We start from the raw sequence: 25,916 nt of genomic DNA on the forward strand, positions 1-25,916 counted from the left end.
CATTTTGCTATAAGCTCCTTAAGTGATTCTTGGTTGCAGCCCACTGTTTTGTTACCCCCCCCCCCCATCATGCTTATAACCTAGTAGGGTAGACAGATACTTAGCAAATAATCCCTGTAAGAAGTTTATGACAGTATTTATCAGGGAAATCTGACTTAGTTTAGGCAGATACTAGAACTAAGATTTGAAGGTTAAATAAGAAGTATTTAGGCCAAAGATTCATGATAAGTACGTTTTAAAGTAAAACAGTGTATGTAAAAGTAGAAAGTAAGAGAGCATGTTTAAAAATACTAAAGGCCAAAATGACTGGCCTACAGAAAGTGAGGGAAGAGCTGTAGAGGATGAGAATAGACAGGCGAGGAAGAACATAGATCATATTTCGGTTTTTATGCTTAAAAATGATGAAGTGATTTTTAAGTAGGACTGGAATGATATTACATTTGCCTTTTTAAATTATCTGGGATTAACTAGAGGAGATGTGTTCATTACAGACTAATTTCTTATTAAGTGCATTAAGTATTTTTATTATGACAAAATAGTCCTTTTAGGCAATCCTAGACTTGAATGTTAGCTATGTACACAGATAGGGAAGCTTGAGCCCCCTCCCTATAGTTCTCCACTTTAGAACACATGTGGAATGATTAGTTATGCAAGGGTAGAACATTTGTTAAGTGTTCAATGCCCATAAGTATTTGTTCTCCTTTTATGCATCGAGTGAGTGGTATTCTGTAGTTAGATCATATCTGTTCACAAAAGTTGATTCTTAAATTTTCATGAATTTTACAAATTAAATGTTTCATGATCATTATTAAAAATTAAATTATATAAACTAAAGGTTAAATAAATTTATTAGAAACAAACTAAAACTCTAAACTCATCACTTCCTAATTATTTTACTATATTTTATTATCTGTGCCCTTGAGGTTCTTTACATCTGTCATATCTGTGTAGTGGAAATTCTTTATAATTGTGTGCTGTTGCACATTTCTTACTCCATGTTGGTAACTTGAAATCATCCACGATAGGAGTATTTACAACATGGAAATTGACAAACACTACAAATTGGGGCTTTTTAACCCCAGAGAACTAGTTGTTAAAATTTTACCAGCATAACACTGCATAGGTTAACGTGAGTTAAATAGATCTTTTCTGGCAGAACTATCAGCCTAACCACAATATATAATATCTCTTGGAGGGGGAGGGCAGTAATATGTATACCAGGTTCTAAATACAGTAAGTCCCCTACATCCGAACCTTCAAGTTGTGAACTTCCGAAGATGCGAACATGTGTTCACATGTCCAGTCACATAAGTTAGTTCACATGTCTGGTGTATACTGTCATGTATGTGCATCCTTTACAAGTAGTTGTGCTTTTGTGTGCTTTACTGTACAATATTGTATCGAGTACAGTAGTACAGTATCTTTATTTCAAGCCCAGGATGTCCGGATGCAAGCATAAAAGCAGTGGTGATGTAGCTGGTACTACTGTACTCTTCAAGGTACTTTAGTGTAAGAGTAAAAATGTTTTTATTTTTTGTGTTTGTTTTTAGTGTATTATTTGTGTGAAAAGCAATATAAGCGTATTACAGTATAGCACTATATAGCCAATTGTGTTAGTTGGATACCTAGGCTAACTTTGTTGGATTTACCAACAAATTGGACTTAAAAATGCAGTCTCGGAACGAAATTCATTCATATGTAGGGGACTTACTGTAATCATTTGCAATGAGATTTTAGAATGTAACTCGTTTGTTAAATTGGGGAACTACCTTATATTGACTTAGTTTTTTTCTATTTCAATTTTCATTTCCCTCAGTTAAGTATTATATCTAAAATATTGTGTTCTATAAATTATAATAGAATGAAAGCAAGCATAACACTTTTTAATAAGAGTTTGTAACATGGAATATATAGAAACTAGGAGCTTGTCTTCCAATATAGTTAGCACCAGTAAGATTTGTGCAGCAGTGTACAAAAGTTAGTCATGCTAGAGTCCCCCCAAAGATCTAATAACTGATTAGTTGGACTTAGGAAAAAAATGTTGAAAGATTGGGCATGGTTTTTCAGGTTTAATAGACTACAACAAAATAGAAGGCATCTACTAGATATGTACACTTACATGTTTGTATTTTAAGCATTAGAGTAGGTTATTAAGTGGAGAGAATACTATCTTCTTCCTAAATAGTTATCTAGAATGATTTTGATAAAATTCCTTCAGCTCAGTAATTCTCCTTGATTTAGTAGTATCCCTTCAGAAGGTTATTTTTTTATTGAGTTGAATTGCTTGTTCTTTAACTGTTTTTGGTCTTCGATAGTGCTTTTGCATCTCTTCCAAAGCACAAACCTGGTTTCTGGTCAGAGGTGGCTATGGCTGTAGGTTCTCGATCTGCTCATGAATGCCAGAGGAAATACATGGAAGATCCCCGAGGAAAAAGATCTCAGAAACATGTCACCAAGAAAAAGCCAGTCAACCCCAAAGGTAACCTTTGTAGGAAATAGTTTTTTCCTAGTTCTTAGTATCGATTTCTTTTTTTGAATTTTATTTTATTTATTTTTTTATACAGCAGGTTCTTATTAGTCATTCATTTTATACACATCAGTGTATACATGTCAATCCCAATCTCCCAATTCATCACACCACCACCCCCACCCGACACTGCTTTCCCACCTTGGTATCCATACGTTTGTTCTCTACATCTGTGCGTCAATTTCTGCCCTGCAAAACGGTTCATCTGTACCATTTTTCTAGGTTACACATACATGTGTTAATATGCGATATTTGTTTTTCTCTTTCTGACTTACTTCACTCTGTATGACAGTCTGTAGATTCATCCACGTCTCTACAAATGACCCAATTTCATTCCTTTTTATGGCTGAGTAATATTCCGTTGTATATATGTACCACATCTTCATTAATCATTTGTCTGTCAAGGGGCATTTAGGTTGCTTCCATGACCTGGCTATTGTAAATAGTGCTGCAGTGAACATTGGGATGCATGTGTCTTTTTGAATTATGGTTTCCTCTGGGTAACCCAGTAGTGGGATTGCTGGGTCATGTGGTAATTCTATTTTTAGTTTTTTTTAGTTTTTTAAGGAACCTCCATACTGTTCTCTGTAGTGGCTGTGTCAATTTTCATTCCCACCAACAGTGCAAGAGGGTTCCCATTTCTCCACACCCTTTCCAGCGTTTGTTTGTAGATTTTCTGATGATGACCATTTTAACTGGTGTGAGGTAATAACTCATTGTAGTTTTGATTTGCATTTCTCTAATAATTAGTGATGTTGAGGAGCTTTTCATGTGCTTCTTGGCCATCTGTATGTCTTCTTTGGAGAAATGTCTATTTAGGTCTTCTGCCCATTTTTGGATTGGGTTGTTTCTTTAATATTGAGCTGCATGAGCTGTTTATATATTTTGGTGATTAATCCTTTGTCTGTTGATTCGTTTGCAAATATATTTCCCATTCTGAGGGTTCTCTTTTCGTCTTGTTTGTAGTTTCCTTTACTTTGCAAAAGCTTTTAAGTTTCATTAGGTCCCATTTGTTTATTTTCGTTTTTATTTCCATTACTCTAAGAGGTGGATCAAAAACATCTTGCTGTGATTTATGTCAGAGAGTGTTCTTCCTATGTTTTCCTCTAAGAGTTTTATAGCGTCTAGTCTTATATTTACTTCTCTAATCTATTTTGAGTTTATTTTTATGTATGGTGTTAGGTAGTGTTCTAATTTCATTCTTTTACATGTAGCTGTCCAGTTTTCCCAGCACCACTTATTGAAGAGGCTGTCTTTTCTCCATTGTATATCCTTTGCCTCCTTTGTCACAGATTAGTTGACCATAGGTGCGTGGGTTTATCTCTGTGCTTTCTATCCTGTTCCATTGATCTACATTTCTGTTTTTGTGCCCCTACCATATTGTCTTGATTACTGTAGCTTTGTAGTATAGTCTGAAGTCAGGGAGTTTGATTCCTCCAGCTCTGTTTTTTCCCCTCAAGACTGCTTTGGCTATTGGGGGTCTTGTGCCTCCATACAAATTTTAAGATTTTTTTGTTGTAGTTCTGTGAAAAATGCCGTTGGTAATTTGATAGGCATTGCATTGAATCTGTAGATTGCTTTGGGTAGTTAAGTCATTTTCATAATATTGATTCTTCCAATCCAAGAACATGCTATATCTCTCCATCTGTTTGTATCATCTTTAATTTATTTCATCAGTGTCTTATACTTTTCTGCATACAGGTCTTTTGTCTCCCTAACTAGGTTTATTCCTCGGTATTTTATTCTTTTTGTTGCAGTGGTAAATGGGAGTGTTTCCTTAATTTCTCTTTCAGATTTTTCATCATTAGTGTACGGGAATGCAAGAGATTTCTGTGTATTAATTTTGTATCCTGCAACTTTACGAAATTCATTGATTAGCTCTAGTAGTTTTCTGGTGACATCTTTAGGATTCTCTATGTATAGGATCATGTCATCTGCAAACAGTGACAGTTTTACTTCTTCTTTTCCAATTTGTATTCCTTTTATTTCTTTTTCTTCTCTGATGGCCGTGGCTAGGACTTCCAAAACTATGTTGAATAATAGCGGCAAGAGTGGACATCCTTGTCTTGTTCCTGATCTTAGAGGAAATGCTTTCAGTTTTTCACCATTGAGAATGATGTTTGCTGTGGGTTTGTCATATATGGCCTTTATTATGTTGAGGTAGGTTCCCTCTATGCCCACTTTCTGGAGAGTTTTTATCATAAATTGGTGTTGAATTTTGTCAAAAGCTTTTTTTCTGCATCTATTGAGATGATCATATGGTTTTTATTCTTCAATTTGTTAATATGGTGTATCACATTGATTTGCGTATATTGAAGAATCCTTGCATCCCTGGGATAAATCCCACTTGATCATGGTGTATGATCCTTTTAATGTGTTGTTGGATCCTGTTTGCTAGTATTTTGTTGAGGACTTTTGCATTTATATTCATCAGTGATATTGGTCTGTAATTTTCTTATTTTGTAGTATCTTTGTCTGGTTTTGGTATCAGGGTGATGGTGGCCTCATAGAATGAGTTTGGGAGTGTTCCTCCCTCTGCAATTTTTTGGAAGAGTCTGAGAAGGATGGGTGTTAGCTCTTCTCTAAATGTTTGATAGAATTCACCTGTGAAGCCATCTGGTCCTGGACTTCTGTTTGTTGGAAGATTTTTAATCACAGTTTCAATTTCATTACTTGTGATTGGTCTGTTCATATTTTCTGTTTCTTCCTGGTTTAGTCTTAGAAGGTTATACCTTTCTAAGAATTTGTCCATTTCTTCCAGGTGGTCCGTTTTATTGACATAGAGTTGCTTATAGTAGTCTCTTAGGATGCTTTATATTTCTGCAGTGTCTGTTGTAACTTCTCCTTTTTCATTTCTAATTTTATTGATTTGAGTCCTCTCCTTTTTCTTGATGAGTCCGGCTAATGGTTTATCAATTTTGTTTATCTTCTCAAAGAACCAGCTTTTAGTTTTATTGATCTTTGTTGTTTTCTTTGTTTCTATTTCATTTATTTCTGCTCTGATCTTTATGATTTCTTTCCTTCTGCTAACTTTGGGTTTTGTTTGTTCTTCTTTCTCTAGTTCCTTTAGGTGTAAGGTTAGATTGTTTGAGATTTTTCTTGTTTCTTCAGGTAGGCTTGTATAGCTATAAACTTCCCTCTTAGAACTGCTTTTGCTGCATCCCATAGGTTTTGGATCATTGTGTTTTCATTATCATTTGTCTCTAGGTATTTTTTGATTTCCTCTTCGATTTCTTCAGTGATCTCTTGGTTATTTAGTAACATACTGTTTAGCCTCATCATGTGTTTGTGTTTTTTACGTTTTTTTCCCGGTAATTGATTTCTAATCTCGTAGCATTGTGGTCAGAAAAGATGCTTGATATGAGTTAAATTTTCTTAAATTTACTGAGGCTTGATTTGTGACCCAAAATGTGATCTATCCTGGAGAATGTTCCGTGCGCACTTGAGAAGAAAGTGTAACCTGCTTTTGGATGGAATGTCCTATAAATGTCAATTAAATCTGTCTGGTCTATTGTGTTTTAAAGTTTGTATTTCCTTATGAATTTTCTGTTTGGATGATCTGTCCATTGGTGTAAGTGAGGTGTTAACGTCCCCCACTATTATTGTGTTACTGTCGATTTCCTCTTTGAAAGCTGTTAGCAGTTGCCTTATGTATTGAGGTGCTCCTATGTTGGGTGCATATATATTTATAATTGTTATATCTTCTTCTTGGATTGATTCCTTGATCATTATGTAGTGTACTTCCTTGTCTCTTGTAACATTCTTTATTTTAAAGTCTGTTTTATCTGATATGAGTATTGCTACTTCAGCTTTCTTTTGATTTCCATTTGCATGGAATATCTTTTTCCATCCCCTCACTTTCAGTCTGAATGTGTCCCTTCGTCTGAAGTGGGTCTCTTGTAGACAGCATATATATGGGTCTTGTTTTTGTATCCATTCAGCAAGCCTGTGTCTTTTGGTTGGAGCATTTAATGCATTCACGTTTAAGGTAATTATTGATATGTATGTTCCTTTTACCATTTTCTTAATTGTTTGGGTTTGTTTTTTTAGATCCTTTTCTTCTCTTGTGTTGCCTGCCTAGAGAAGTTCCTTTAGCATTTGTTGTAGAGCTGGTTTGGTGGTGCTGAATTCTCTTAGCTTTGGCTTGTCTGTAAAGCTTTTGATTTCTCCATCAAATCTGAATGAGATCCTTGCCCAGTAGAGTAATCTTGGTTGTATGTTCTTCCCTTTCATCACTTTAAGTATATCATGCCACTCCCTTCTGGCTTGTAGAGTTTCTGCTGAGAAATCAGCTGTTAACCTTATGGGAGTTCCCTTGTATGTTATTTGTAGTTTTTCCCTTGCTGTATTCAATTCTTCATTAATTTTTGCCAATTTGATTACTTTGTGTCTCGGCATGTTTCTCCTTGGGTTTATCCTGTATGGGACTCTCTCCACTTCCTGGACTTGGGTGGCTATTTCCTTTCCCATGTTAGGGAAGTTTTCGACTATAATCTCTTCAAATATTTTCTTGGGTCCTCTCTTTCTCTCTCTTCCTTCTGGGATCCCTATAATTCCAATGTTGTTGCGTTTATTGTTGTCCCACAGGTCTCTTAGGCTGTCTTCATTTTTCCTCATGCTTTTTTCTTTATTCTGTTCCATGACAGTGAATTCCACCATTCTGTCTACCAGGTCACTTATCCGTTCTTCTGCCTCAGTTATTCTGCTATTGATTCCTTTTAGTGTATTTTTCATTTCAGTTATTGTGTTGTTCATCTCTGTTTGTTTGTTCTTTAATTCTTCTAGATCTTTGTTAAACATTTCTTGCGTCTTCTACATCTTTGCCTCCATTCTTTTTCCGAGGTCCTGGATCATCTTCACTATCGTTTTTCTGAATTCTTTTTCTGGAAGATTGCCTATCTCCACTTCATTTAGTTGTTTTTCTAAGGTTTTATCTTGTTCCTTCATCTGGTACATAGCCCTCTGCCTTTTCATCTTGTCTATCTGTGAATGTGGTTTTTGTTCCACAGGCTGCAGGATTGTAGTTCTTCTTGCTTCTCCTGTCTGCCCTCTGGTGGATGAGGCTATCTAAAAGGCTTATGCAAGTTTCCTGATCAGTATCAATTTCTGATCACTCATTAGATGTATTTTCTATTTATCCATGTGTTTTATTATAGGTATTTTTTGTTGTTTTTAAAATTTTAAAGCTAGGAAGAACTCCAAGGATCATCTGTTTAATTTTTAAGTCTGACCTAGCTACTTACTTACATCAATAGTTGCCTTAGCAGCCTTGTGCTTTGAGTTTGTTCTAGGAAATCTGCAGTTGGATCCAGAGATTTCAATAACTGGATTATTGTTCTAAGGGTCTAAGTTAATTTGAGGCCACTTGGGTAGGGCCCCCTAGTAATTCATAAGAAAACTCAGAATAAATTTAGTTTTTATAGTCCCTAGTTGTACACACTCCTGGCCAGTGTTTCTGCCAGAGAAGTCCTATACCAGGCTTTAGGGAATATTCAGTATCCCTGTCCTAATTCAATAAGGTTTATATTTTAGCAAAATCAATAAGTTAGATAGTCAGCGAGAGACGTGTGAGAGGTAACCTTTCTCACAGGTAAAGAACCTTTTCGACCTCATGCTACCTAATCCTAATATAATTTCTTCCTGAGTAGTCTTGTAATCTAATCACATTGCGCAGATCCCAGTGTAGAAAGAATCATTTGTTAGAGGCTTGGAAATATTAACAACAGAGACTGAGTTTATTTAATGTAAATACACAATTCAGAATTTGCAAAGGCTGTTCACTTTATAGAGCAGTTAGTATAAATGACTAAATCCTTATCAAAATGTTTTGCTGACTCTTAAGGCAAGATCAGTGATTCTGATAAGAAGCAAACTATTAAGATAACTGCCAAAGTGGGAACTCTTAAAAGGAAGCAGCAGATGAGGGATTTTCTGGAACAGTTGCCAAAAGATGACCATGATGATTTTTTCAGTACAACACCTTTGCAGCATCAAAGAGTACTGGTAAGCATCTTAAATGTATGAAATCATTGTTTTCTTTATACTGACTTTTATATCTTTCATTTTATGTATGGTTAGTGTTCATCCCTAATATTTAGGCCAAGGATTGATAGCCCTCACTGATATGCCAAAGTATAGTATAGTAAAGTATAGTATAGTATAAGAAGCATTCTGATGCCATTCTCATCAGTGGCCAGAGTCTCCCCTTCAGTGGGGTTCAGAAGTAATGGTTGTAGAACCAAATAGAAAATCCAGAGATAGACCAAACATATATATTTAAAATTCATATGCAGTGAGGCAAACTTAAAAAGGGGGGGTGATAAGAAAAGATTATTACCTACTGCATAGTAAATTGGGAGGAGGGATTAAGTGACAGCATAAGATTGACAGATTTGAATGTATACAAGAATTTTTGTAGTATGAAAAATCACAAAACTAAAAACTTCAGTGACTGGGATAAAATATTTGCAACAGATAAAGACAATAATATGTATAATATGAAGAACTCATTCAGATGTTACTGGAATAATAAAAAGTATCAAGCTCACAGGAAAAAAGTAGGCAAGAAAAATTTAAAAGGCTGAATGAACACTTAGGGGCATTTTAACTAGCTATCAAAGGAAAACAAAGTAAATTATATACCTTCTAAATTACAGAATCTTTTTAAAAAATAAGTTAAAATATTCACTAACAAAAAGCAGTAGGCATGTTGATATAGTCATATGTCAGTGTATACATAATTGAATCTTATCTTTTGGAAAGCATTATGGCAGTATATGAGAGCCATAAAGATTATATCTATTCATGGGAGTTTATCCTAAGAAATTCAAAAGAAGGCAAAAATCTTCACAAAGATACTCCTTGTACATTTATCTTCACAGCAAAAAGCTGAAAACAATCTGTATATCCAGTAAGGATGTACTTCATAAACACAGTTAAATATAGTGCAAATATTAAGTGCAAATCTGAGACTTTGTAGACTCTAAATATAAAATGTTAAGAATATTAAGATTAAAGTAATGCAGAAATGGATGTATATAGACAACTGGACTATTAAGCATAAAAACTGAGATTTGTTTTAGTGAGCTACACTTAAGGGTAATTTTTTCATCTACCCATTTCACAATGTTGTTAAATCATCTCCAATTTTAAAAGGCTACACAGTGCTTTAAGAATTTAGTAATAACATCATTATCTGAGCTCTCTTTTTGCCTACACAGGTTATGAGGGAAGGTATTTTAAGGGAGCCATCTGAGAATCTTACTGTGTTCTTTGCACAAAAACCATGGTCCTTTAGGCATTGTACCCTTTATATTATTCCCCCATCATTTCAGGTTCTATATTTGTTTTGGCCTAAATGCAACAGTAGCAACATTTTGAAAGCAATAGAAATAGAAAGCAGTGAATTAGTTCATTTTCTGTGGCAGAAGTCCACTGTTCCTAAGGTTTTAATATAAAGGTAAGTAAAATCTTAATTAAGGATTGAATTGCTGTTTATTGGAAATATATGCACACAAAAAGTTTAATACTGCTTGACTGTCTATTTAGTACCAAGCATAATAGTAAATCAATTACAGTTTTGTTTTGTTCTGTCTACACAGAGGTCAGCATACTTGGTGCATAGGCCAAATCTGGCATATCACCTTTTTTTGTAAACAATATTTTATTGTAACACAGACATGTTAGCTATGGCTGCTTTCCTGCTTCAACAGCAGAGCTGAGTAGTTGGAATAGAGACTGTATGGACCACAAAACCCTAAAATATTTTCTGTCTGACTCTTTACAGAAAACATTTGCTGACCCTAGTCTACACAGCGCTAGAAATGTGTGTCCATTATCTCTGTTTTACACAACAGAAACTAGGTTTTTTTAGAGGCCAAGGCTCTGTTCTCTACCTACTAATATTTTTAGTTACTCAGTTGTGAAATTATAAGACAGAAAACAACTTATCATCTCCCCAAAAAAACAATTTGTGATAATGAGGAATTCCGTTTTTAGGAGTGCCTGTCAGTAATATATATTTGCTTTCTAGTTACCAAGTTTCCGGGACAGTCAAGAAGAGGATGATATTCTGCCAAATATGGACAGAAATCCAACAACTCCATCATCGGTTATCTTTCCACTGGCAAAAACTCCTCAGTGTCAGCATGTCAGTCCTGGCATGCTAGCCTCTATAAATAGGTAAGTATTTGTGCATATGATACTGTAATTCTCTGCATCAACTTTTAATATTCCATGAGTTGAAGAGAGTAGATGTCAGTAATGAAAGGAGTCATCATTATTTTTAAAAAATCATGAAAGAATAGTTCCTAGAAGTCAAGGATGGACAGTTTCCACAAGGAGGGATGTTATTCAATAGTGTCAGTACACAAGTGACACTTTACGTTAGATTCTAGATGGGTCAAAGTTTTGCCTGTAAAGAATTAAACTATAAAATATACCTTAAAAACACCTTAGAGAATTATTTTATAACCTCAGAAGAAGCAGAAGCCACTAACAAAAAGTATGATAAAGTCAACCATACAGAAAATAAAACATTTTACCTGGTACCAACCACCATAAACAATCAAAAGACAAATGACAGTCTGAGAAAAGAATTTGTGGAACTCATCACAGGAAGAAGGCTAATTTCTCTGTTATAACACTCCTACAAATAAACAAGAAAAGGAAAGCCATTCTCATGCATTACTAGTGAGAAGGTAAATTAGTTCAGTCTCTGCAGGCAGTAATTTGTTGATATCTATCAAAATTATAAATGCATATGATCTAACTTAGCAGTCCTACTTCGAGAATTGTGAATGTACAACTAATTCATTGCAGTATTGTTTATAATGACAAAAGACTGGAAACAAATGTCCATCAATTAGGGACTAATCAAATAAATTCTGATATATTATGTAGCCATAGACATTAATGAAGAAATTCTTTATGTACTTACGGTAAAATGTCCAAGATATATTAAATGCAAAAAGTTAGATGTGGTTAATTATGTGTTACAATTTGTGTAAATCGGGACTGTGTGTGTGTATATAGTTGTGATTGCTTTTATGTGATTAAATATAAAACAACTGCTTTTATGTGATTTAAATATATTGCTTTTATGTGATTAAAATCACATAATTACTTTTATGTGATTAAATATCTCTGAAGGGATACATAAGCAACTGAAAACATTGGTGATTCTTAGGGAGAAGAACTAAGATATCTTGGGACAAATAAGAGGAATACTTTTTTGAATTTCACACGATTTGAATATAAGCATTATTTTTTAATATAAATAAATAAAATTAAGAAAACATATGGGTGGCCAACAGTCATATAACACAGAGAAAAAAATGGAAAATGGTAAAAATGAGGCCTGAAAATAGGCTATTCATTTGGCAATTAAGCAGGCCAGTGCTGATCTTAAGAGCAATTTCCATGGGGTGTGAGAGATAGAAGCCAGATGATCATGACTGAAAAAAAAAAAAGCACTTAGTACTCTCATGAAGCTTAGTGAAATTTTAATTTGCATTTATTCAGCAAAAACATAATTTTTCCCTAGCAATCCACAAATTATTTTTACTTTTAATTTAGTATTTAGTGCAGGTGAAAGTATATTGAGCATATAATTTTTTTAATTTTTTAAATTTATTTAAGTATAGTTGATTTACAATGTTAATTTCTACTGTACAGCAAAGTGATTCAGTTATACATATATATGTTCTTTTTCACATTCTTTTCCATTATGGTTTATCACAGGATATTGAATATAGTTCCCGGTGCTATACAGTAGGACTTTGTTGTTTATCCATTCTATATATAATAGTTTGCATCTGCTAATCCCAAACTCCCAATCCATCTCTCCTGCACCCCCTCTCCCCTTTGGCAACCACAAGTCTGTTTTCTATGTCTGTGAGTCTGTTTCTGTTTGGTAGATAGGTTCATTTGTGTCATATTTTAGATTCCACATATAAGTGATATCATATGGTATTTGTCTTTCTCTTTCTGACTTAACTCCACTCTGTATGACAGTCTCTAGGTCCAGCCATATTTCTGCAGATGGCATTATTGCATTCTTTTTCATGGCTGAGTAGTGTTCCATTTTGTATATGTACCATATCTTCTTTATCATTCATCTGTCGATGGACATTTAGGTTACTTCCATGTCTTGGCTATTGTGAATAATACTGCAATGAACACAGGGGTGCATGTTATCTTTCTGAATTATAGTTTTGTCTGGATATATGCCCAGGAGTGGGATTGCTGGATCATATGGCAACTCTATTTTTAGTTTCTTGAGGAACCTCCATACTGTTCTCCATAGTGGCTGCACCAGTTTACATTCCCACCAACAGTGCAAGAGGGTTCCCTTTTCTCCAAACCCTCTCTAGCGTTTATTGTTTGTAGATTTTTTGATGATGGCCATTCTGACTGGTGTGAGGTGATACCTCACTGTAGTTTTGATTTGCATTTCTCTAACAATTAGTGATGTTGAGCATCTTTTCATGTGTTTGTTGGCCATCTATATGTCTTACTTGGAGAAATGTCTATTTAGGTCTTCTGCCCATTTTTCGATTGGGTTGTTTGTTTTTTTGTGGTTGAGTTGTATGAGCTGTTTGTATATTTTGGAAATTAAGCCCTTGTTGGTCACATCATTTGCAAATATTTTCTCCCAGTCTGTAGGCTGTCTTTTCGTTTTGTTTATGGTTCCCTTTGCTCTACAAAAGCTTGTAAGTTTGATTAAGTCCCATTTATTTATTTTTGGCCTTTATTTCTGTTGTTTTGGGAGACTGATCTAAGAAAACATTGGTATCATTTATGTCAGAATGTTTTTGCCTATGTTCTCTTCTAGGAGTTTTATGGTGTCATGTCTTACATTTAAGAGTTTAAGCCATATCGAGTTTACTTTTGTGTATGGTGTGAGGGTGTGTTCTAACTTCATTGATTTACATGTAGCTGTCCAACTTTCTCAACACCACTTGCTGAAGAGACTTTTTTCCATTGTATATTCTTGCCTCCTTTGTTGAAGATTAGTTGACCAGAGGTGTGTGGGTTTATTTCTGGGAAGCATATAATTTGGGACACAGTTTTTGGTAAGCACTTTGGCCAAATTATTAGCTTTAAAATAGTCATCCCTTTGGCCCTTGAATTTTATTTCTGAGGAAATATGAGGTTTGGGCAAGTATGTATGCACATTTGTATGAACAGAGATGTTCACCACAAAACAATACTGAAAATTTGGAAATGACCTAAATGTCCAACAGTAAGGAAAGTCAAGAAATGAGGATTTGTTGGACTTCCCTGGTGGCGCAGTGGTTAAGAATCTTCCTGCCAATGCAGGGGACACGGGTTCGAGCCCTGACCCGGGAAGATCCCACATGCCGTGGAGCAACTAAGCCTGTGTGCCACAACTACTGAGCCCATGCTCTAGAGCCCGCGAGCCGCAACTACTAAAGCCTGCGCACCTACAGCCCCTGCTCCACAACAGGAGAAGCCACCGCAATGAGAAGCCCGTGCACCCCAGCAAAAAGGACCCCGCCCACCACAACTAGAGAAAGCCCACATGCATCAACGAAGACCCAACGCAGCCAAAAATAAAAAAATAAATTTTAAAAATAAAGAAATTAGGATTTGTCCATATAATAGAATAATATATAACAATTTAAAATGATGCCTTCAAGAATTTTTAATGACATAATGTTCAGTGGATAATTTTTAAAAGCTAAGAAATAAAACTACATACAGTATGATCCCAGTTTACATAACATGTATTCATAAGAGAAAGGAAATTTCTTGACCAAAAATATCACCAGCCATTATCTCTATATTGTAGAATTACACTGATACAGGTTGTCACGTTATTTTTTTATATGTATCACTTTTACAATTAAGGAAAATGGCTTTTTTTTTCTTATAGAGCATATGGTGGGCTCATTTATATCAAGAATATATTTCCTAAAACTTCTTTATTTTTAAAATATGAGTTTCCTAGACCTCTTCAATCTCTTGACTTCACCAACTCTAGCAGTTAGTTTCCTTCTCATAACAATATTAAGTAACAAAACAGTTTTTTTTATTAATCCCCAAGTCTCTGGTTTGTTCAGGACAACAGACCCATGAGATGCTGATCCTGAACCACTGGCTAGGCTTATTCACCTGCTATGCAGCAGAGTTTGTGGTTCACATTAATATCTTAATATGTCACACATTTACACATTTCTACACGTCATACCTTTAAGGTTGCTCCCAAATAGTCATAAAGGAAAGGATAGTCAATCATATAGGATCTTGAAGCCAAAAGAGAGAATTAGAATTGGTGTTCAGCTGGATTTACTGTCATAAGTAATTGTTGGGGAAATTGAGAACGACATTACATGTGGCTTCAGTTTTCATCTGTAAATTATGAGTCAAGCTTATTTGCAAAGAATGAGAAGGGAGAGAGGTAAGGTAAAAAGAAATGAAAAAAAATTCTTAGTTGGTATGGGGGATATAAGAAAGATGTAAGTATGTAGAAATAAAAGGCTTATGAGCTGAACTGAAGACTAAACACAGTTGGAAGCCATAAATTAATTGAGGGCTTTCATCACCAGACTTATCCTTAAAATGATCAACTTTTAAGATTCAATCTGGAGAGGGAAGGAAGACATGAATAAGAGAAAGGAGTGAAAGGTATAACAAAAGTGAATCAAGGGACAAGAAGTCTCTGTGAGTTTTAGAAAAGACAGGCAGCAAGATAGAGATTGGAAAGAGCACAAATGGGACAAAAGACAATGGGTAAACCATCATTTCCCAAAACAGTCTTAGATTGAAGCATTTTGTCTATTTCCATTGGTACATGATTGCCTTTTTAAAAATGGAAAAGAAAATGTACTTTTAAAATATTGAAACATTTTAAATTCATTTTGTCAGTTGCTGTTCAACCTGTGGATAAAAGTATGGTAGTTAATGTTGACCTGTTATTTTATATTTAAACAGGGCTGACTGTGATAAATATGTTTTTCGTATGCAAAAAACCCATAAAAGTAAAGGTGGCACTGTCTGGGGCAATATCAAGAAAAAAACAGTAAGTATTTTTATTCACCATTCATTTATTCAACATATACCTATTGAACAACTATAATATATGGCAAATTATTGTAGTTATGTTATATAACAGTCCCTGCCTTCAAGTTGCTTACAGCCTAATACAAGTAAATTATGAGGCTATGAGTGAGGTAAGTACCTAAGTGCTGTAGGATTATGGATGGCAGCTCATAGACTGAAGCATTTGAGCAAGGTGAGAATTTTCATTTGAGGAGTCTGGCAGGGTGGAAAGAACACATATAGGTTAGACACACAAAACAAAAGCATATCTATTCAATGATTGGGGAATAATCCACACTAATTGAGTTGTGATTGTCATAGAATAAGAAATTTCATTAAATCCTCTGCAGGTTCAAAATGGTTTCAAATTTTTTCAGATTCAGCTACTTGATTTTATGTGTGTGTGTATGTCAATAACAGAAAAAATTTTAACTCAAAATCTAATTACAGAAAAAATTTTAACTCAAAATTGCCTTACAGTGATCTGTATCCCTTTGAGAAAAGATTAGGAGAATCCTCTTGAATTAATTTTTAAATTTTTAATTTCTGATTTTAATCTGAATAATTTATATCCAGATAAAACTATAAGTATTCTGGAAAAGCTAATTCACCTCAAATTTCCTCAAAGTAAATAGCCATTCTTAGAGAATGGTAATTTCTGGATGGAGGTAAAATGGGAGACTACCTTATTCCCTGAGGGTATATTCCTTCTGACCAGGTTATGGCCATCTTTCTTCCTCACCCACACTGAAATATTTATATTGCACACCTGCTAGAGTATAGTTCCTCTCAGAGAGTCTCTAAACTTAACATTAGGATTACCTAATCAGACCTAATCTTTGTAGGCTTTATTTGTCCACAGGAAATGGTAGATACCTCTGGGAACCTTGGTTTAAAATCAGTCTGGAGACTAAATTCTTCAAAAGAAACCTCTACTCCATAATTGAAGGTGTGGGCAGACGCCCTCTCAGTGTTTCTCAGATTTTCTTTTTCCAGTCCATTCCTTACAAGAATGAAATTTTGGTTTCATTTGTAGCCAGTGAGTGTGTGAGGATAGAAAGAACAAAGGATTTAGTATTAAAACTTCTGATTTCAAGGTCTGACTCCATACCAGCTTTATGACAAGGCAAGCTACTTGAGCTTTCTAATCTCATTTTATTCATATGTGGTATGAAGTGGGGATCATGATGATATTGTATCATTTAGGATCTCTGTTGCCTTATTGATTTTCTGTCTCAAAGATATGTCTATTGATGTGAGTGAGGTGTTAAAGTCTCTATTATTGTATTCCCATCAGTTTCTCTCTTTATATCTGTTAGTATTTGTTTTATGTCTCTGGGTGCTTCTATATTGGGTGCATATATATTGACAAGTGTAATATCCTCTTCTTGTATTGATCATTTTATCATTTTATAGTGTCCTTCTTTATCTTTCTTTGTTTTAAAGTCTGTTTTGTCTGATAATGAGTATTGCGGCCTCTGCTTTCTTCTCATTCCCGTTTCCATGAAATATCTTTTTCCATCCCCTCACTTTCAATCTGTGTGTGTTCTTTGCCCTAAAGTGGGTCTCTTTGTAGGCAGCATATTGGAAGTTCTTGTTTTTTTATCCGATCTGCCACTCTGTGTCTTTTTATTGGAACATTTAGTGCATTGACATTTAAGGTAATTATTGATAGATATGAATTTATTGCTGTTTAAACCTTGTTTTTCCATTGATTTTATATTTCTTCTTTGTCCCTTTTTCATTTTCCTTTTGCAGTTTGATGGTTTTCTTTATCCTTGTGTTCTTTTTGGGTTTTGTGCATCTATTGTATGTTTTTGATTTGTGGTTACTCTGTTTTTCAAGTATGTTAACCCCTTCCTATATCTACTTGCTTTAGACTGGTAGTCATATAGGCTCAAACACATTCTAGAAAAAAAAATGTACATTTTCTTACTCTCCTCCCCCACATTTTTATTATTTTGATGTCTTCTTTTACATCTTCATGTTAATCCTTTTGCTGTTCATTGTGGTTATCATCACTTTCACAGAAATTTTTTGTTTTTTTTTTTTTTTTTTAGTCTGTGTCCTGGCTTATTTAATTGATTTACTTTCCAATTGTGATTTTCTCTTTCCTATAGATTCTTGCTTCTTTTCTATTTAGAGAAGACCTTTTAGGATAGGTCTTCCTTTAGGATAGGTGTACTCTTAGTTTTTGCTTGTCTGAGCAATTCTTTATCTCTCCTTCTATTCTAAATGATAATCTTGCTGGGTAGTATCCTAGGTTGCAGGGTTTTCCCTTTCAGGACTTTATATCCTGCCATTCCCTTCTGGCCTGCAATGTTTATGTAGAGAAATCAGCTGATTGCCTTATGAGGGTTTCCTTATAATTAAATCTTTGTTTTTCTCTTGCTGCCTTTAGAATCCTCTAACTTTTGCCATTTTAATTATGTCTTGGTGTAGGTCTGTTTGGGTTCATCTTGTTTGGGACCCTCTGTGCTTCCTGTACCTGGATATCTGTTTCCTTCTTTAGGTTTGGGAAGTTTTCAACCATAATTTCTTCAGATTCATTTCATTATCCTTTTTTCTTTCTTCTCCTTCTGGGATCCCTGTTATGTGTAGATTGGCATGCTTTATATTATCCTATAGGTCTCTTCTGTTGGTTTCATTTTTCTTTTCATTTGGCTCTCTGCTGTTCTAATTGGGTGATTTCTCTTATTCTTTCAGATCACTTCTTTGTTCCTCTGCATTATTCATTCTGTTATTCATTGCCTTTAGCTCAGCTTTCATCTCGGCAAATAAGTTTTCCAATTCTTCTTAGTTCCTCTTTATAGTTTCTAGTTTCTTTTTATAGTAATCTTCATTTCTATCAATAGCCCTTCTTAATTCCTTCAGTATTTTCATTATTTCCTTTCTGAAGTCAGTGTCTATTAGACTGAAGAGGTCTGTTTTGTTCTTTCAGGAGAATTCTCTTGATCTTTTAATTGGGAGTGGTTCCACTACTTCTTCATTTTACTTTTATTTCTCTGACTCTGTGAGCTTAGGAGAAATAATTATTTACTATGGCCTTGAAGGGCTGTTTTTATGTGGGAGCATCCCTTTGTAGCCTGCATAAGTCTAATATTTTTGGTGCATGGGCTGTTTCTAGTAGGGATGCCTGCTGCATTTTCCTTCAGTGTGTGCTGGCTGGGGTCCTTTTCATAGGGGGTATGACTCGTGTGGTGACTAGAGCCTGCACTGGATATTGAGCAGGGTCTCTTCTTTGCTCTCTGGTTGTCACAGCCCTGTTGGGGGCAGCATCTGCTCCCCAGTTGTTGGAATAGAAGCCCCTAGATCCGTTTCTGAGCTGCAGTGTGAGGTAGGTGAAACTGGAGCTCTCCCACTGAGAGAAGAGCCACTGAGTATTCCATTGCTCGAGCTGTCCACTGGGGGGTATGCTCTGTGTGTCACCTGTGCAAGCCCACAAAGTACACTGTCACTGGCACTGCCCTCGGCCCCGCCTCCACCGTGGGAATGCAGGTAGTCGGCTGTGGTGTCCCTCAGACACTGTGTTCACAAAGCCGCCAGCGCAGATCCACTAAAGTTAGGTACCGGGACCACAGCAGTCACATACCTGGACCCACCATGGGAGCTATGGAAGCAGCCCAGACCCCAGCCCTGCCTCTGCGTGCAGTCACACACAAAGCCTACAGCTGCGAGGCTAGTCCCATCCCAGCCACAGGAGCACCCATTGTCCTGCTCCCAGAGCCCAAGAAAGAGGATGCTATGGCAGGCCCCGCCCCTCTCTTCCTTCATGCACCCCACCCCTTAGCAACAGTGATTTGCTTCTGTGGCGGCCTGGGCTTCTTCCACATACACCCTCGGTTGAGGCCCTATAACTACTCTCCAGCCCCTTCAGGCTGTCTCCGTTTAGCCAACCCCCGTACTCTCCCCAGGTGTGTCCTCTGAAGCCCAACCCGTTCATCCCATTGCTCCCTCCCCCCCCCACCCCCCTACACACACACACACACACACACACACACACACACACACACACACACACACACACACACACACACACACACACACACACACACACACACACACACACACACACACACACACACACACACACACACTCTCCCTCCCTCTCTCTCTCTCTCTCTCTCTCTCTCTCTCTCTCAGGCTGGGGATTGCAGTGAGGTAGCACAGATCCTCTGTGCTACTCTCTGTTCTGCCTGCCACCAGCTGCCTTCTGTGCTCTCTTCCAAGCCTATGAAGCTCCCTTTCTGTCCCAGCTGATCTTCCCACCAGTTAAGGGGTTTCCCAGGGTGCGGGAACGTTTCCCCTTTTCCAGCTCCCTCCCAGTGCCGCAGGTCTCATCCCAATTCCTTTATTTTTTCTTTCATCCTACTGGGTTATATGGAGATATTTCTTGCACTTCTGGGTGTCTGATACCTTTTGTCAGTGTTCAGTAAGCTATCCTGAGAAAATGCTCCCCATGTAGATGTATTTTTGATGTATTTTTGGGAAGAGGTGAGTTTCATGTCCTTCTATTCTCCCATCTTGGTTCCTCCTCTTGATCATGATGATACTGGTTTATCTCATTGAATGATTTTTGAGGGCTAAATGTTGTAATAGTGTTTTGACTCATTTCACAGGAAAAAATACATTTCCATGGCAATCTATGAAAACGAGTTTGTATATCTAAAGTTTCTTTCAATAATACTTATCCTTAGTACAGTGGGTATACTCTGTCATATTTTCTTTTCTGTTCTATTCATTTTCATTTTTTAAAGATAGTCATGGCCAGTAGTTTAAAAAGCACTGATGTATATATAAGCATGCATTATATACTTAAAACTTGCCATATAAATTATTATTTTAGCCAAGAATTTAAAGTACAGAGAATTCAAATTTTGCTAGTGTAATGGAATAAGTACTCAGTAGATTTTGGCAACTTTCAGAGGCTATCCTTTAACCACTGTAGCATTAGTTTGTAATGTTTTATTGGGGTAAAGCATGCTGAATTTTGTCTACATATGAAGCAGGCTTCAGAGGAGGCATCACTTAGCTAATATGAACTCTCTTGTAGATTGAAAGTGATTTTTCAACTCCACCATCAAGAAGAAAAACCCCATTTAACAAAGGTAATATACTTACATCTTTCTTTTGTAGCTCTGTTCTATTATAGGGTAGTCTCTTTATTAACATAGTATTAAAATTAATTGCTCACAAGTGGGCAGATCTACCAATTGGTTTCCTGTTATTTTCAATTTCATTGAAATTGTTTTGAGAAATATATTAATCTTTTTATTAAACTTCTCTTTACAGAATTAGCAGAAAACTCTGGTATTGGAAAACTTTTCACTAATGCTATGGAGTCTTTAGAGGAAGAAGAGAAAGATTCTTATTTTTCGAACTCTGATTCTGCATAGTAAAAATGAGAATACTTCCAGGATGTTTATCAAGAAGCAGACAGTGTATCTGTATCTTCATTTGAAGGATGTATTTTTTTTTTTATAATGTAGCTTCATATGAAATTGCAGACTCTTTTTCATAGGTTTCATGTGTTATATATAGATGTCTCTCATAAGCATCTTAGTCTGTTTACTTTAAGAAAATCATGTTCCATACAGATTTTTTTCAGAAGCATTCAAGAAAATGTTGCTATCCTTAAGGGGAGAGGTGGGGGAGAATTAAAAAATAGATTGTATTGGTAGCTACTGAGTTCATGAAAACTTTAGGTTACCAGTTGTCACCACTTGGTATAAAAGCCAGAGTTGATCTAATGTTTCAGTTATCAGTACATGTTGTTTAAACCATTTGACAAGCTTTCTCCTGATTGTTTTTCTTAAAACTTGTGATTGGCATATTCATGAAACCTACGTAAATTTAATTTATTGCTTTTTCAGTATTTTTATTAGGTAGAATAAGAGAACAGATTTTGTTGTATTCTTAAGCAGACATGGCGTAAATTTGGTCTCAGTATTTAAAAGACTGGATTAGACAAACATTCAGGTTATACCTCTTTTACTGTAAGGAGTCAAGTTACTATGCCATGTCATAGTAAACACTGTTTTCCTTTCAGACAGCTTCTTTAGAAATAAACTTCTTTTAGCATATTATGCCATTATGCTTTAAAATTTGACATAGGGCTTCCCTGGTGGCGCGGTCGTTGAGAATCTGCCTGCTAATGCAGGGGACACGGGTTCGAGCCTTGGTCTGGGAGGATCCCACATGCCGCGGAACGACTGGGCGCGTGAGCCACGGGTACTGAGCCTGCGTGTCTGGAGCCTGTGCTCCGCAGCAGGGGAGGCGGCGATAGTGAGAGGCCCACGCACTGTGATGAAGAGTGGCCCCCACTTGCCACAAACTAGAGAAAGCCCTCATACAGAAACGAAGACCCAACACAGCAAAAATAAATTAATTAATTAATAAACTCGTACCCCCAACATCTTCTTTTAAAAAAAAATTTGACAGAATTTTTTTCCCTCTGGTTATAGTACGTATTTACCCACTCTTTCTCTCCAGGTAGGTTGTTCAAATAAAGTAAATTTGCTTTTATAATATTCATGTTTTGGTTGGTTTTTCTAATTACTGGATCATAGAAAAAATGCATTTTGTTTGTTAATGGTTCAGTTCATTTCCTTGAAAAATACCAGAACTGTTAGAAAAAGTATACTTTCTTGTTTCTTAAGAATTTAGTCAGTAATAATCAGCAGCTAAAGAACTACAGGATTTGTAGAAACACAAGATTTAAGAAGAATAGTGCAAGCAAACAGATCACTCTCCTTTAAACTACAATGATAGTTTCTGCCACAGAGATTTTTGATAGATGAAGGATGAAACAAATGAAAGGGGGTTATTTTAGAGTAGCTCTAAAAAATTCTGTTGTAGAACTCTAAGTTGCCAATATTTGGTGTAATACCATGCTGCTTGATGTTAGTGGATAGTGTTTTAAGAATTAGAAGGTATTCACAACATTGTAAATCAACTATACTCCAATAAAAATTTTTTAAAAAATTAGAAGGTAGTTAAATTCTGTAATACGAAACAAAAAGATAATTTTTGAAATAGCATATAGTTGACACAAACCACAACGTACCCCCCACTCCCCATATTCCATGTGTCCTATCAAAACTATTGTATCCCACCTTCCAGGTACCTGGTTATTCCCGTTTCTTTCCATTGGGTCATTAGATAAACTAGTAAGGTTTAAGGTAACCTCCAAAGGAGACTTACTTAAAAGTGGAAAAGAAAGACTTGAAGGGCTCAAAGACAGTAAGACGGATCAATAAACGATAGGGTCGATAGTTAAGTGCAACCTGTGAAGAGTATAGAAAGAGGCCGTTGCAGCTTAAATATGGATAGAGGTCTCTACACAGCAAGCATAAATAAATGAAATCCTCTAGGTTATGTCCCTCAAACCATATCAATTTATGAAATATTTTGTCTGTTGGGTGAACACACAGAATCTGAAGACATTGGTGTCTGCATGAGATGTGCTGCAAGGAGGTCATCAGTCCAGGGCACTATGAGGTTGTTGAGGGACTGCATGCTTCTGGTGTGCAGCCAGGGCACAGAGCACCAGATGTCCCTACCCAATGCACCACTGATACCATGTAACAGGAGTGAGTAGCAGCAAAAAAAACAGCACACTGGAACCAGAAAAAGAAGTCCCTTTCCTCCTCCTACTTGACAAAGCTTAAATCATGCTCACTAGGGAGAAATGCTCAAAAAGTCCAGTCCATTATAATGGAGTGAGATACTGAAGGATGAATTTGAACCTGAGAGAGAACAAATTGAGAACTGCACATGAGCCAATAATTTATAGAACTTCTTTTCTTTCTGGCTTTGACAAAATTATTAAACAGCAGAAATAAGAGATTAACTGCTTTAGTAGAATTCAGAATTTATACTATCCCAAAGGAGCTAAGTTCACGATCAGAGCAACTTTTTTAGTGAAAGAAAACTATCTAGTTCCTGGGTTCTTGTTCTAGATTTCCCAGTCTAAACTTGAGTAAGTCACTTGTCTCTGGGCCTCACGTTTATCATCTGATAAGAAAGGAACGAGAAAAGCAATTTGAATTAGATCAGCTTTGAAGTCCATGCCAAGTCTAAGTGAAACCCTCTGCTGTGAGGTTGGTTCAACTACCCAACAATTAGTAGCATAACAGACACACTGTTATGGGTCACGATGAAAGTCCACATTCCATAGCTCATCTATACTGAAATGTTCCAACTCCAAGATATCACTTCTTTGAATATGGTACTTCAACCAAAAAAAGTAGTATAGATCAGAGTTCATACTACTAGGATTAGACTGTTAACTAGGATTCAGTTAAATTTTCTACTTTCCTAGTTACTGGGGCATTATCTCACAATACACCTACCACCCACATCTATTCAATATAGTTGATATGTGAGAAAAATTGTTTATGACCATTAAGCTGGCAGCAGACACATCAACCTATAATGCTAACAAATGACAATGATAGCACTATAATCTTTGGGAAAATTCTAAAATATATCTTTCACTCTAGCTTTTACTTAATAGTACCTTCAATAAGCTTTTTGTTCAATAAAAAAGTTTTATTATCTAACCAAAATGATTATTAAACATCAGATTTTTTAATCATTTATATATTCTATATAAATAAAAATATACACAGTGTAAAATAACAGATATGGAAATATTAATATATTTTAAACTGATAATCACAAACCACAGCAATGATTATTGAAGTGCATTTAGTATTGTGAGGGTTCTTTGACAACCCACCTGAGCAGTCTGATCATGCATCAGATTTAAAACTACCTTTGTTAAGATCATTTGGCAACATTTGCATGTCAAATATATAGTGAATATATCTATAGATCTCCTCAGCTTTTTGATGAGTTACTTGTGCATACATGGAGATTTCCTGAGGTGAGCTGAAAAATAAACAAAAACATTATACTAAAACTTCTGACTTATAAAATTCAATATTCTTGCTTAAAGAATACCAAACATAAAATCCTTTAAGAAAATCATTTTTTCCCAAGTTTTCTACATTCAGTTGATTATGTCTTAGCATTAGTTTAAATAAAACAAAAGCCTATTCCCTATATTTAAAATCATTTATAATAATAATTTCAACATCTTATTTGAGCCTTTAGTTTAACCTATTTTCTAAAGCCTTCGTTTGATTTTCAAGCAATAAAATCATTAGAGGCTACTAAAATTTTCAACTTGAACATTTTTCTAGTTACAGAACTAACCAGCCCAGAAATGTGAGACTGCAAGATCAAATTAAGTGCTGTCTGTCTCCCCACAGGGCTCTAAGCTACTCAAAGACAATGCCTACGTTTTTTTTTTTTCCTTCCATTAATGTCCTCAGCTTAATGCAGTGACTGATACATGTTGACAAGCAAAGTCTTTACTGAATGAAAGAATCTAACAGGCACTATACCTCTTTATTTTTAAAAATATTAAAATTCCTATGGGGGCTTCCCTGGTGGTGCAATGGTTGAGAGTCCACCTGCCGATGCAGGGGACACGGGTTCGTGCCCCAGTCCGGGAAGATCCCACATGCCGCGGAGCAACTAAGCCCGTGTGCCACGACTACTAAGCCTGAGCGTCCGGAGCCTGTGCTCCGCAACAGGAGAGGCCACAACAGTGAGAGGCCCGCGTACCGCAAAAAAAAAAAAAAAAATTCCTATGAAATGCCTTCAAGGATGATTTTAAAGTAACCATTTAAAAATATTAAATCAGGGACTTCCCTGGTGGTGCAGTGAATAGGACTCCGTGCTCCCAATGCAGGGGGCCCAGGTTCGATCCCTGGTCAGGGAACTAGATCCCACATGCATGCCACAACTAAGAGTTCACATGCCACAACTAAGGAGCCCGTGTGCTGCAACTAAGGAGCCCACCTGCCATAACTAAGACCCTGCGCAACCAAATAAATATTAAAACACATACCTATTTGTCATCTTTTTCACAGATGAAAACTGGTGACACATATTCAGTGCAGCTATATAACTTATATTGGGAATACTGAGATAAAATTGAAGTGCCTCACATTTATTACTGTTCACCACTGTTGAAACATGAATACCAACATTCTTTCTTTGTTCCACTAAAGACAATTCCTTTAGCAAATCTGCAGTTTCTTCTTGGCAGGAACTGAAAAGAATTCGGATTCCAGCACCAGTTAAGGTAGTCAGCAGGCTGTCATAGCTCTTTGTTCTCCTAAACATCCTGGATGTGTCTCCTAAATATTTTACATTTAGGAAAATGCAAACCATAGTAAGTTACATTAAGTAGGACCATTAATACTGTATATTATTAAAATCCCAAGATCTACATCATTAAGCAAACTAG

The 25,916-nt window shown here is 36.0% G+C and overlaps 2 protein-coding genes across 9 annotated transcripts in view; one reads left to right on the forward strand and one right to left on the reverse strand.

Annotated features, from left to right (window-relative positions):
* MIS18BP1 (MIS18 binding protein 1) overlaps positions 1-22,122 on the forward strand; it is a 61,193-nt gene extending 39,071 nt beyond the window's left edge. For all 4 annotated transcript variants that reach the window (XM_033851173.2, XM_019923955.3, XM_073800516.1 and 1 more), the window contains 6 exons: positions 2,316-2,479; positions 8,370-8,530; positions 10,560-10,708; positions 15,485-15,572; positions 20,646-20,700; positions 20,885-22,122. In XM_033851173.2, coding sequence (XP_033707064.1) covers positions 2,316-2,479; positions 8,370-8,530; positions 10,560-10,708; positions 15,485-15,572; positions 20,646-20,700; positions 20,885-20,988 — 721 coding nt within the window. In that variant the 3' untranslated portion in view covers positions 20,989-22,122. The remainder of the gene's footprint in view (positions 1-2,315; positions 2,480-8,369; positions 8,531-10,559; positions 10,709-15,484; positions 15,573-20,645; positions 20,701-20,884) is intronic.
* A 2,014-nt stretch (positions 22,123-24,136) lies between these two features.
* The window catches only part of FANCM (FA complementation group M), a 54,898-nt gene continuing 53,118 nt past the window's right edge, over positions 24,137-25,916 (reverse strand). For 4 of the 5 annotated variants that reach the window (XM_019923958.3, XM_019923960.3, XM_019923957.3 and 1 more), the window contains 2 exons: positions 25,515-25,806; positions 24,137-24,487 (listed from right to left, as the gene is read on the reverse strand). In XM_019923958.3, the coding sequence (XP_019779517.1) occupies positions 24,349-24,487; positions 25,515-25,806 (431 nt within the window). In that variant the 3' untranslated portion in view covers positions 24,137-24,348. The remainder of the gene's footprint in view (positions 24,488-25,514; positions 25,807-25,916) is intronic. The other variant, XM_019923961.3, reaches the window with a different exon arrangement.

The sequence above is a fragment of the Tursiops truncatus genome, chromosome 2 (assembly GCF_011762595.2).
Source record: "Tursiops truncatus isolate mTurTru1 chromosome 2, mTurTru1.mat.Y, whole genome shotgun sequence".
Lineage (NCBI taxonomy): Eukaryota > Metazoa > Chordata > Mammalia > Artiodactyla > Delphinidae > Tursiops > Tursiops truncatus.